Source organism: Musca autumnalis, unplaced genomic scaffold (assembly GCF_047663935.1).
Source record: "Musca autumnalis isolate F117 unplaced genomic scaffold, ASM4766393v1 scaffold_4, whole genome shotgun sequence".
Classification (NCBI taxonomy): Eukaryota; Metazoa; Arthropoda; class Insecta; order Diptera; family Muscidae; genus Musca; species Musca autumnalis.
This window is the reverse complement of record NW_027411977.1, coordinates 221,338,191-221,352,296: the sequence shown is the minus strand read 5'-3', so window position 1 is coordinate 221,352,296 and position 14,106 is coordinate 221,338,191. Positions and strand designations below refer to the sequence as shown.

The 14,106-nt window shown below is 35.0% G+C and overlaps 1 protein-coding gene across 1 annotated transcript; it reads left to right on the top strand.

Moving 5' to 3' along the window:
- Positions 1-3,529: 3,529 nt before the first annotated feature.
- On the top strand, positions 3,530-5,595 carry Rsf1 (Repressor splicing factor 1). Its single transcript, XM_073986163.1, has one exon. It carries the CDS (start codon positions 3,748-3,750, stop codon positions 4,381-4,383), a length of 636 nt encoding a protein of 211 aa, XP_073842264.1. The 5' UTR covers positions 3,530-3,747; the 3' UTR covers positions 4,384-5,595.
- Positions 5,596-14,106: the final 8,511 nt, after the last annotated feature.

Here is a 14,106-nt window from a genome sequence, read left to right as displayed (position 1 = left end):
TTTCGCGATATCACTTGACTTTTTATTTCCACAATCATCATTCAATTATGTACAATAAATAAAATGTAAACAAACAGTCTTGTTGTCATTGGCATACAATTACAAAAACAACATTTATGTATACTCGACACAGGGTTGTATGTGACAGCTCAAGGACGGTTTTTTGAAATGAGATTACCTTGTATCATTGTATCATGTATTAAACGATACATTTGTAATTTTACGTATGTTTCTTGAGACGAATTCAATTTACAAAAAATGCTCTTGACGTTTAAAATTCGATCAGATGGGCTGATGCATCTACCTTGGTAATTGTGCTATGAACAAAAATCAGCTGTCATTTAAATCCTCCAAAATGTACGTATATCTAAGTCCCAATTTACATTAGGCGAGTTTACTTGCGGCAATTGTCAGTTTGTAGGTGAGAGAGGGGGCTGAGAGGCAAAGGGTTACCATATGCCTCACCTCTCTCTCCATCAAACTGACAATTGCCGCAAGTAAACTCGCCTAATGTAAATTGGGACTAAATGCAATGAGATTTGTACTGGATTTATTAAATCCAGTAGAGGATTTATGACTAGTCTAAATGAGTTATTACATTTTCAGTATTAAACAATACATTTGTAATTTGACGTATGCTTCTTGACATGGTACAATGAAGTAGAGGTAGGCCAGGTATGAAAATCACTGAGAAATGTTACCCTGCAGCCACGGCTTAAAACGTCAAATGGCATGGTAAAATAATAATGGTAGATGTACCTGCATAGCTATCCCTATTACAAAAACATATGGAACTTAGAGCTTTATATGTTAAAAGTGCCATATAGTGTAAAAACATTTCTTTAGCTAGGCTCCAGAATATTCTTGTTGGAAAAGTGTTCAAAAATAGCAAAAGTTCTTCCCAAATTTATGACAATGAAAAAATGTCATTCACTTATTTTCTACTTTACAAGTTTGGCTAATCTGACATCGCGATTGCTGGTATCCCATTTGCTGATAAATGTCAGCAGAATTTTTACAAAAATTTTAATTTTTACATTCCCGTACTTTTGGAACAAATTTAAATTAATATCAATATTTGATAAATTGTTCATTCGTAAGTTTTGCTAAAAAATCAACAATTTTATTTTGCCACGCGAATACACATTATTTGTCCTTGTTGTCAATTTTAAGATATAGTGTTACAGCAGAATTTTTTTGTTGGAACAATTCAGCGATACATCTACCTTTATGATTGTATAATGTCAAAAACAGTACAAAATGACAACCCTGCTTTTGACAGATTAGGCCATAAAAAGAAAAAAATTGTAATCAGCTGTTAGCTGTGGCCTACCTTTACTTTATTCTACCATGCTTCTTGAGACGAATTCAATTTAGTTCCAATTTACATTAGGCGAGTTTACTTGCGGCAATTGTCAGTTTGTAGGTGAGAGAGGGTGCTGAGAGGCAAAGGGTTACCATATGCCTCACCTCTCTCTCCTACAAAATGACAATTGCCGCAAGTAAACTCGCCCAATGTAAATTGGGACTTACAAAAAATTCTCTTGACCTTTATGGCTAGTCTAATGCTTGGTTTACATTTACGAAATCCACTTGATTTCAACTGTCAATTCCTTTGCGTATACGTCAAATGAAAACTCATCCGAAATCCATTGGATTTCATTTGACGTTTAAGCAATGGAATTTACAGTTGAAATCGAGTGGATTTCGTAAATGTAAACCAAGCATAAGACCATGTTTATATTCTGTCTTTTTTTAGGCTTAACATTTGCTCTGTTCCTTTACTTCTGAAAATGGTAAAACCGGCAAAAGTAGTAAAAGTTTGAAATTGCTCCCATATGAATTGTATTGTGTCTGAAGTAAAGGAACGCTTTTCGAGTAAAAAGTTGTAAAACTTGAAGATTCTTGAACGTAAAGGAACAGGGCTATTCTTTATGAGGATTTATTTGAAATATAAGCAATGGAATTGACATTTGAAACCCATGCCAAGTTTACACTTGCGCTCCAAAATCCACTGGATTTCACGAAATCCTGAAATACACCCCGGTGTTTACACTTATTTTTTGTTGATTTCAAACATATCACAATGATCAAGGTAGGTGCATATGGGCAGCTGATCGAACATGAATTTTCAACACAAGTTGTTGTAAATTGAATAAATAATCAAAAACTATACGACAATATAGAACTTTATTTGGAAAATTATCTATATATCGTATTAATTGTGTATAGTACTAACAAATGAAAAAATAAAACATGATTTTATCGTTGAGGCATCGTTGCACAATATTAGTACTTGCAGTAGTTTTCCAGTTTAGTGTTAAAAATGCGTTCCCGTACTCCGAAATTAGCAATAGCGCCGAATAACACCCTCTTCTCCTGTTTTCTGCCATACAATTTTTGCCTAGTAGAAACTAGCAGCAAGCATGTTCATTGGCATCTAATATGATAGCTGATACGTTTATTTTGACATTTATGCTGGAGTTTTTGCAATTTCCATTATTTTTCCGTTCCCGTATTTTTTAAGAAATTTGTATGGGGAAGCAATTTTTGACAATTCGCTCTTTTTTCTAACATTACTATTAAAAAAGTACGGGAACACAATGAAAAATAGCATTGCAACCAAGATCCATTTAACAGGTCACGTAAGTGGCACAAATACAACTCTGTTTTGGCCAAAAATTCTTCAATATGTCAAAATGTTTGTTTACGTTTTCATACAATTTATTCACAATAACAAAAAATTTGACAGATTGAAACCAATCAGCTGGCCGTTTTACGCCACCTTATTATTTCATCATGATTGCAACAAAGTAATTTAATATTTTTTCACATTGTTTACAAATTTTGATACTAAAATTTTTTGTTGCAGTTATTGACCATCTACCTTGTTTATTGTGATACGTGAAAAGTGTTGCAACTTTTGGTACTTTTTTAGGCAAAAACAAGGTTGTATATCATGTGTACTGTGATTTCGATGTTGATTTCGCTGAAATCACGAAATGAGATGATTTCATTTTTGTATGCGAAATCATGATAAATTTTGCTTGATTCCGCGCGAAATCACGAAACGACGCCAAATGTAAACTAAGCACCAGTCGGTTTGTTAATTCCGGTTATATATAAACTTGCTATATATAAATGAGCTATTATTAAATCAAACTGGATTAGCTAATATGCTGTTTATATTAGAGCTTTTTGCAGGGTTAACCTTATTTATAAGGATTTGTTTGAAATATAAGCAATGGAATTGACATTTAAAACCCAGTCGGTTTGTCAAATCCGGTTATATATAAACGGGGTATAAATCAAGCAAATGTTGATATTCCATTTTACGCCATCTGTATTTTTTTCCAATACCAATTTTCAAAAAATGCTATTGCAATGTAGAAATACAACTCTGAAAATAAGGGTTGTCTGTATTTTGCTCTTTTTTGCATCAATCAGAGAGAGTAGACAACATCTCCGTTTTTGGATACCACAATAACCTGAAAGAGTGAAAGAGACAACACTAGTACTCTTTGCAAATAAAATGTCTGACAATCGAAGCCATCCGAGCTGATGTCATGATATAGCAAAATCTTGGAATACATAAATTTTTCAGTATCGGTTGGGTGAACACGTATCACGAAACAGCGGAGGAAAGAAGTTTTATAAAAAATTCAGTGGAAAAATTATCAAATTTTTCCTTAAAAAGTAAAAAGTTGTTTTTTTGAAGAACACACAAGTTAAGAGCAAAGTAAAATTATGGGTGATCAACGAGGAACACGCGTCTATGTTGGCAATTTAACCGACAAAATCAAGAAAGACGATTTGGAAGGAGAGTTCACAAAATATGGTAAATTAAATTCTGTTTGGATAGCTTTCAATCCACCAGGTTTCGCTTTCGTTGAATTCGAGCATCGTGATGATGCCCAAAAAGCCTGCGACGTTTTAAATGGCACCGAATTGTTGGGCTCACAACTGCGTGTAGAAATCAGCAAAGGTCGTCCACGACAAGGAGGGCGTCGCCCTGGAGGCCGTGGAGGTGGTCGCGATGGCGGACGCCGAGATGGTGGTTTCGGTGGACGTCGTAGTGGCAGCAGCGGTGGTGGCTTCCGGCCACGTAATTCGTCAAGCGGTGGACGTTATCAAGATCGCGGCTATGGCGGTGGTTCAGGAGGTGGCCGCTCTGGAGGCGGTGGTTATGGCCGTGATAGCTATGGAGGATCTGGTGGTCGCTCCGGTGGAGGTTATGGACGTGATGGCGGCGGTGGTGGTTTCAGCCGTCGTGATTCATATGGACGCGATGGTGGCAGTCAAAGTGGTGGTCGTTCGTTTGGCGGTCAAGGTGGTGGCGGCGGTGGTCGTTTTAGATCACGTTCTCCAATGGGTCGTTTTTAAGTATCTACACCTAAATTTACAACATCATCCTCATCATCATAAGAAAGAAAAAAACGCCTAAATCCACGCCCTAACAACTGCAATACCAACAAAATCTACGCTACAGCGCCCAAGACACGAGAGAGAGTGAAACACAAGTAAGCTTCTTCGTTGTTCTTTTTTTATAAATTAACACAAGAATTTACCTAAACTACCTACCTTTCAAAATTTAACTACGTTTAAGCAGCGCTAGACAAAAATTGTTAGTTAAAAAGATTTGGCAATTTCAACAAGAAAAAAACGATATGTTTTCTTTTGTAAAACATAACTGTACCACATACTCTACCATACATACATCTAATACAAAACGTATCTACTTTTTGTAAAGAATCGTCCTAGTGATATAAGTAATAATTTTAATTGTCCCCCCTCTACTGTATCTTCTACATACAAACAACTCGAAGCAACTCTATGTAAAGCAAAAAAAATGAATATTCGCTGCTCACATTTCAATTTTTCTGGGATGTGAGGCGATGAGTAACAACTCTTCAAATATGAAAAAAATGAAAAAATACTATGTATGCAATGCAAGTGTGATAAAGAAACGACGAAAAAACAAAATGGTCGCCGTTCAAAGAAAAGAAACAAATTAACAAAATGTACTGCGTACGTTGTTGAGAGAAAGAAATCAAGAGAGCTGATTTGAATTGATTTGTATACAACGCTAATTTTAAGTTTCCCCTACCTTCCCCCCCTTTAAAGAAATTTTAATCCTCCCCGTACCCATAAAAAAGAAATATTTGTCATATATTCCAAAAAACAGTGTCGAAAAAACAATTTTTACTTTTCCCTTCCCCCTCCCAACCAACCCCTACCACCATTATATCAAAGAATACACACCCAACCAACTCTATACTACGTAATTTAATGCAAAAATATACTACGCTAAGTTTGTACGTCATAGTAACAGAATACAAAATGAAAAAAATACATGAACGTGAGAAGAAGTCAAAAGGCAGAAAGAAAAAAGCATATTAACTAAACGTAATTAATATAACAAGAACAAAAAATCTCAAAACGCATGTGAAAGAAGATTCAAAATGTATCTACTACTACTTCTCGTACCACAAATTTCTCTGTATAGCATTACACAGTATTCCAAGAAAAAAACAGAAACAAAAAACGAAGAAAGAAAAATGAAGAAAATCAAGAAAAAAATATCACAAAACAAAATCCTTACGTCGTTTTATTTCCAAAATACCATTTTATAAACTTCTACGAATTTACAGCTACGATGATGCCGAAAAGAACACTCAACGCCAAAACTTTCCATCAACCATTGGAAAGAGGAGGAGAAGGAGGTACCACCCAAGTAATGCCATCTTTATTTTGTTTTTTATTTTCTTCTGTTCAATTTTTATTTTCTACGAGCTTCGACTACGACAAAAACGACGACCAACATCTCTCTTTTTTGACATCGACATCCTTAACAAATTTACACGCAATACTCTACGTTAACAACATAACCACCCAATCAAACCCCCTCTCAACTACGACGCTACTTATACCTATTTAGACAACGACTTTAGTGCCTACGCTTAATGTATGATTTTTTTTTCGTTTGTATATACTAGCTAACCATCTCTCCACCACACTATTTTCGTTTTATATAGCTTATCGAGAAGTACAAAAAAACAAAACGTATGTATTCTTCATTTTAACACCACTACATCTCTAGACTACATAATATCTACCTACCACCACCTTACTACGTGTGATTCGTCGTTAATCAACAAATCTAAGCATTTGTTTTTCAACGCCATCTTCTTTCCCACAAAATGAGTGGTATACATAAACAACAAACTTCTACTTCCTACCATTAAATTTTGTGTATATTGGACATGGAAAAACTTCTCAACCACTGATTTTTGTTGTTGAAAATCAGGTATCTCGTCCTTCGAGTAGTAGTACAGTCACGTCTAGTCTAGCCAGCGACGCGCGCATTATCAAGCCACGCAAATAAACATCCTTTTAACACTTTCATCTTTCTACTACCTACCCTTCAACAAATCAACCACCCACCACCTTCAACGTATTATTTTGTTACTTTCCGTTTACTACGCCATTAGTATGTATTATTAATTACCAAACTATCATCGCATCTGTTTTATTTCGTTCGTACCAAAAAGAAAAAGCACCCCTAATCGGATTATCAAACATCATGTACCAAAATTCAATTTCACACACCACCAAAAACAAAGCCACAGCCACGTTTTGGTTCTTCTTCGACTACGTTTTCTGACACGTACGTCCGCTTCGTTGTTTTCTCCAACGAAAGTTTTATTTAACATTCCACCCTGCGTACATGTTTATATCTTCGTCCAAACTCAAGCCCCATAGTTTCTACGCTTTAAAAACTACAACAACAACATTTATTCTTTTAGTTAAAGCGCGTCTTAGCACAAAAGAGGCAAACGACCAGCTAAACATGAACTCTCCTTCCCAAGCTTCGTTATTTCTTTTTGTTGGAATGCCAGCCACAACAACAAAACAAATTGGCCCAATAAACAAGAAAAATCGCCTCTGCAACATCTCGCCATATATACAATAATTTTTTTATTCCATTTTTTTTTATAATTTTCCTTTACACACAACAACCGACGACTTATCTACGACATCGACACATACACCCAATCACTTTAACCGCACACCACACCAATTCTCCTCGTAGTGCTTTACCCTCCTCCCCATTATTTTAGCTCTTACCTCTTGTGGTCTTCATGGTTATTTTTATTTTGAAAATCATCATTCTTCGTTTTGTGTTGCTGTGTTCACCCAATCTACGACCGGCCGGCTGGAGCCAAGCCAATTAATTGCTGCTGCAGATGAATATGGATGGGAGTCACCTATTCTATGGGAACTATACAAAATGTTTTTACCCACAGGAAAATGTTTATTTAATTTTATTAGGTTTTAATGGTCAAGGGCATTGTACTCTTCTCTTGACGGCGAATGGTGGTTGTTGGTGAACCAACCACCAATAAAAGCAGGTAAGAGAATGAAATTAAGAAAAGAAAATTTGGGAAAATATTATTTTAACTAAACATAAAAATTTAAATATTTGTAGGGTAGAGTGAATTTTGTCCAGGGTCTTTCGATGTCAGCTATAAATCTAGGAAGTTTTAAAAGATTAAGGAAATATTTGATGATTCTATTTTTGAAGGGTTAACAAGCCATGGCCGTGAAATTAGGAATAGGTCACAAAGCCACAAACTAAGATACGCTTGGGCCACAGCAAAATAATTTTTTAACGTCTATGTAGGTTTTTAGCGATTTATTACCTACAAGCCAGCACCTTTTCAAGAACAAGTCCCAATGCAGATTTAAGAATATTTTTCATTGCCTATCATGGCCACAAATGTAGATTTTTTCAAAGCCACCAACGTGCATATTTTTTCAAGGACTACCAGAGCATTTTCAAGAACTAGCAGATCTACAAGCGAGGACCAATTTTTAAGAGGACTCGACAAACCTAACTACATACAAGATTTCAAGAATATTTTTTTAAGTACCTATCATGGTCAGAAATGTAGATTTGTTTGAGGATTTTTCAGGTCTACACCATTTTCACATGTAATTCGAATAATTTCAGTTGTAATTCGAAACATTTCACTTGTAATTTGAGAATTCCAATTGAATTTCGAATTATTTCATTTGTAATTTGAGAATTCCATTTGAACTTCGAATTATTTCATTTGTAATTCGAATTTTTCCATTTGTAAATTGATTTTTTTTTTCATTTGTAATTCCAATTGAAAGATTTCGATTTACAAATAGAAAAATTCAAATTACAAATGAAATAATTCGAATTACAAATGAAATAATTCGAATTACAAATGAAAAAATTCAAATAGCATATGAATTAACTCCATTTTCAAATGGAATTCTCAATTTACAAATGAAATAATTCGAAATTCAATTGGAATTCTCAAATTACAAGTGAAATGTTTCGAATTTCAAATGAAATAATCAAATTACAACTGAAATTCTTCGAATTACAAGTGAAAATTGTGTAGTCCAAAGCCATCAACATGTATATTTTTCAAGGGTTAGCAGATCCTTTTGAAGAACTAGCATATAAAGAAGCGAGGAGAAATTTTTAAAGAATTAGAGGAATGCTTGATATTTTTGAAGGGTCTACGAACCCAAGTCCCAAATGTAATGCCTACAAATAAAAAAAAAAAACTAAGGCATAAATGTAGATTTTTTAGATAAGGATTAAAATCTTGTCCAAATGTCACAACAAGCGAGGACCAATAAAGGGAGTAGGTAATTATGTGCTATCCAGTCGCCAACATGTTTTTTAGAATAGAGCTGTTCAAGAATTGGAATTTCATAGTACTGAAAAAATTCAAAGATCATCAAGAGCCCACAAATGCAGAGTTAAAGCCTCGGTACATAAGCAGCATGGCATCCTTGTCATTTCTGGTAAAAGACTAAAAAGGGTAACCTAAGGATCAACATAGCAAATTTTTAATTTTTGTCTATTGGTTCGGCTTAAGGTCAGAAAATTAAAAACAGAATATTTTCGGTTTTTAGTTTGTTTTATTTCCGATAATTCGACTATCTTCGATAGTCGTCATCATGAGGGATTTATTCACCCTTATTACGGTTGGCGTAGTCGTAGACGTTCAAGTGGCGTAGACGTTGTCGTAGGCGTAGTCGTAAGATACATTTTTAAATGATGAAAAATTATATACAACGAAATTTTCTGTCTTTTACAGCATTTTATATCCTTAAAAAATCGAAAGAAATACATTTGCAATTCCCAGAACGCATTTCTTGGTTTAAATACAACATTTATTTTTTTTGATACGACAAATCGGTATTACGTATGGCGTAATACGACAAATTGGTATTACGTATGGCGTTGAAATACGAGGAAAGAGTCGTGACCGATTTTGTAAACGACAGTATATAAAACTAAAAACAAATTAATTTTAAAAGATTTTTTTGGCAATGATTATTAAAATATATTGGAAAATAACTATAATAAATACAAATTTTACTACTATGCTTCATTTGCATGAGATAAATTTCGTGTCGTTATCAGATGACAAACTTTCTATTGAAAATCTGTTAGAGTCCTCATATAACGATTGATGCAATGTAATTTTCTTAGTTCTTGCTCAAAAGATGATTTCAAACGAATTGTTTTACAATTAAAAAAATATATTTTTTAAATTTAGTATGAGAAAAAAATTGTCGTTGTCGTAAATGTTACGTGGTACCAAAAAATATCCCTACGACAACGACTACGCCAACGACCACAAAAACGTCTACGCCAAACACTTATTTTGATTGTAAAAACTGTAGGGTTAGTTTTTCTTCTGAATTAAAAGTTTAAAAATGATCTACTAACAATTCTAATAATGTTTGTTGCCAAAAGAATTATTTAAAAGTTGAAATTTTAGCTTTTTTGTACAAAAACATACATAATACCAATTAGACGTTACGACACGTCAGCTTGCAATTTTGGATACGACAACGCCAACCGTAATAAGGGTGATTTACTTTAAAAGATCTGTTGGTATTATTTGTTGTTTAACTGCAACCGTTTTTCAACCATCGCAAAAGAGGATGGAAAAACGGGTGCAGTTAAACAACAAATAATAGCAACATAAAGTAAATATCATTATATGATTGTTTTATGTAATTTTATATAAACAAATGTTAATTTTATCTTTTAAAGTAAATAAATCCCTGATGATGACTATCGAAGATAGTCTAAATATCGGAAATAAAACAAACTAAAAACCGAAAATGTTCCGTTTTTAATTTTTTGACCTTAAGCCGAACCAATAGAAGCAAAAATTACTGATCAAAGGTCAACAATATCTATTTACATAGCAAATTTTTTAATAAATGTTCTTTTCAATTATCAGCATTGCCACGAAAAGAAAATTATCAGAACCTTTATGAAACAGTTTTTAAGAGCCAGAAGTTTCGAATTTTATGCAAACTTTTTTAAGGACTAGCAGAGCCTTTTTTAGTTATATTTGTCCATAAACTAACAGAGCCTATTTTTAAGAATGTGTATCCGTGAGATTTTGTCGGTGTTTTTACTTAAAGGAGAGAATAAGGGGTCGATTATGGATGGAAACCCAACTCAAGTTGCGTTGCCCACAGCAAATTTAGTAATAGAATTTTCTATTTCCGCATTAAAATTTATACCTTTTACAATTAAATTAATAGCTGAAGGTTCAAAGCACTGATATTGATTGAATTTGACACAAATTTTCGTCTTTTTGTTCATTTTAATTGAATGATTTTCTCTTCTGGCAACGCAACTACAGTTGAGTTGCTATCCATAATCGACCCCTAAGAATACTCATGGGAAATTGAAGTTAATAATAACACCCAATATCTTTTTATAAGTCTACCGCTGCCCCATCCAAAAATTTTTCAGGGATTATTAGTTTGATATTTTATAGAATATTTTTCAAAAAACTAGAAAAGTGCTATTTTAGGAACTAACATAGCTTTCTAAAGAATATTTATTGAAGGACTAGCGAGCCTTAAGCTTGGATTTGTTTAAACCCCTAACAGATCAAGAAATGACATTTTTAGGAATAATTTTAAGCGCCAATAGAAGCTTTAAGCTAGAAGCAAGCAACACAGCTTTTCTAAAAAAATATTTTAAAGACTAGCAGAGATTTTAATGAATATTTTTCAAGGAGTAGTTGAAATCGTAAGTAGCTTGGATTTTTAAAGACCTGACAAGCTTGGATTTTTAAAGACCTGACAAATCTACATATGCTAATATTTAAAGAATACTTTAGAATTTTTTAAGAAGAAAACTATTCAAGGACTAACGAGTCTACAGAATATTGTTAGGACTAGCATTGCCTTGTCCGTCTTTGTTCCATTTGTATTGAAATTCAGAGTTGGTGGGGGATAACATCTTTAAATCGCATGAAGGGTAACATGGTACTTTTATGCTAACGGAAGTCCTCAGAGTTCTTTTGTTTTAAAACAGCGGGCCCCAGAAATCTTCTATATGGTACAGAGAAGTCCTCAGAGGTATTTTGTATACAAACAGAAGTCAACAGAGGTATTTGCGCACTAACAGTACTCCTCAGGGGGGCTCTACATGCTAACCGAAGTTCTCGGAGATCTTTGAACACTAACAGAAGTCCTCAGAGGTCTTCTGCATACTAACAGAAGTCCTATTAGACCTTCTGTATCCTAACCGAAGTCCTCAGAGGGTTTTTGTGCAATACCTGAAGGCTTCTCATAGCTCTTCTATATACTAACAGAAATCCTCACAGGGTTTCTGTATACTAACAGAAGTCCTTTTATATCCTAACCTAAGTCCTCAGAGGTCGTCTGTATACATAAAAAATCCTCCGAGGCCGTCTTTATACTAATAGAAGTCCTATAAGACCTTTTATATCCTAACCTAAGTCCTCAGAGGTCGCCTGTATACTTAAAAAATCCTCAGAGCCCGTCTGTATACTAACAGAAATCCTCATACGGCTTCTGCATACTAACAGAAGTCCTCATAGGTCTTCTGTATACTAACCGAAGACCTCAGAGGTCTTTTATACAATCGCAGAAGGCTCTAGAGGTCTTCTGAACACTAACAGAAGTCCTCAGAGGCCTTTTGTATACTAACTCGATATGGCCCACCCATATAATGGAAATTTACCCTAGACCAGACGTTCATTTTGGAATACTTATTACCATAGCCTTCAAAAATACCGCCCTAATGCAAATAAACAATATTGAGGTATATAATTGTAAGGTTTTATTAAAAAAGGGGTTGCATTACCCTCCATCCTACCGCACAGAATAAACTCTTTGTTCAAATTCATTCATATTTTAAAGGCTATAACCTTCGTAATTACCATGTTGTCTTACAAACGATTGTGAAAGTCCGGCAAGACTGATCTGCCATTAGTACAAGTCTTGCGAGGGATGGCTGGCGGTGGCAAACAATAGGTCTTCCTAATTTACCATAGCAGAAACAATCACACTCCTAAAGCAGAAAACACATACAACGTTTGGGTAAAGTTTTGTATCGTTTTGGCCGTTTTTACACTGTTGGGCATGATGCCGAAAAATTCAAATTCATTTGAAATATGCCGACAAACAGATAAACGCTGGACTTTGGTATCGGCGTCGCCCTGTTGTTGTTTTTTCTCATCGCCCAACACAAAACTACTCAAACGTTGTATGTGTTTTCAGCTTAAACCTGTTTCGACTAGCAACTAACGGCCGTCGATGCTTTTTCCGTAGGGATCACTATAGTTAATAACTGCCACTCGAAGTTCACCATCGAGGCTCATTGGGGCAAAAGGTTTTTTTTTTGCCATTTCCCAAGAGTTTTAGACGTTGCCTTTTCTGAGGAGTTGCTCACCTAGGAGGTGATAACCTTGCCTTTCAGGTGAGAGTCAGGGATAGAAACAGACCCCTCTGCCAAGTCTTCTTCTAACCTTTGGGTTTTGAGTTCGGAAACAGTCTCCACCATCGTGCTTTGAGCAGCAGTTTTTGTTTCATCTACTCTCTTGCTCCTCGTCGTTTGAGTGGCGTCAGGAAGGACGATCTTATCCACATGAAGCTCTCGTCGAGCCGCATGAGTATTAATTCTTTCAAATTTATCAATGAAACGGAGTTTGCTTCTGACGAAGAAGTGTGCAAATTCTGCCATGTTTGCTTTTCTAAAATATCCTCATTGATCATGAGAGTCGTCCCCACCCACTCTTGGCTCTAACATTGTTCAATGAGATTACCGGAAGACTAGTGTAGTCATTGTGCCATTTTGTTCCCTATAATACTCCAAATATGAAGTTCATAGTTCTCTCGTGGCTATCTTTCGGTAAGTCTGGCTTTAGACTTGATTGGGCAGCAGTCAAATGGCCTTTGGATACAATTCTTCTAATAATTCCCTTTGACATGCTTTTCGCTATTTCAACAAGGCTGACTTCCGAAATGTCAGTTGCTTTGTATTCGTGCATGAAACAAGGGGTTCTTAGACCGAGTTCCCCACTTCTGCAATTTCATAAAATTACTCTAGTATGGAACTCGATCTAAAAACCACACGAATACAAAGCAACTGACGTTTCGAAAGTCAGCCCAATTCTCAGGTACAAAAGTAGCTGTAATGAAGATTAGGGCTGACTTCTGTATTGTCAGTTGCTTTGTATTCGTGCCTGAAACTAGGGGTTCTTAAATCGAGTTCCATACTAGAGTAATTTTATAAAATTTCAGTAGTGGGGGGGGGGTTCGATTTAAGAACCCCTAGTATCATGCACGAATACAAAACAGCTAACAATACGGAAGTCGGCCTAGGTCTGTAAGAGACATGTTTGCTGCGTTTCTGGAAACTAACTTCGTCTTAAATTTCTTGTGTATATAACCTAAGCTTTGGATGAGATTTGCCGTTGAGTGACACATCCGATATCTTAAAATACATGAAATTAATATCATATACATTAAACTTGTATAACGTAAAGACTAGACCAGCAAAAACATTACCTGGAGTCCAAGAACACTTGAGGATTCTTCAAAATAAATCAAAGATTTTGAATTGCCTTTAGCGTCGCTTGTGAGTGCATCCGAATTGTTTACTTGATTTAAATCTAAAATCATGCATTCAGTACATATTGTTATGACCGTCTCTTTTAGCTTAAAATCCGTATTTATATCCTTTGATAATGAATAGACAATACAGCAGTCTAG

Coding starts and splice junctions, on each gene's coding strand:
- Rsf1 (XM_073986163.1), top strand. CDS start 3,748: ATGGGTGATCAACGAGGAACACGCGTCTATGTTGGCAATTTAACCGAC.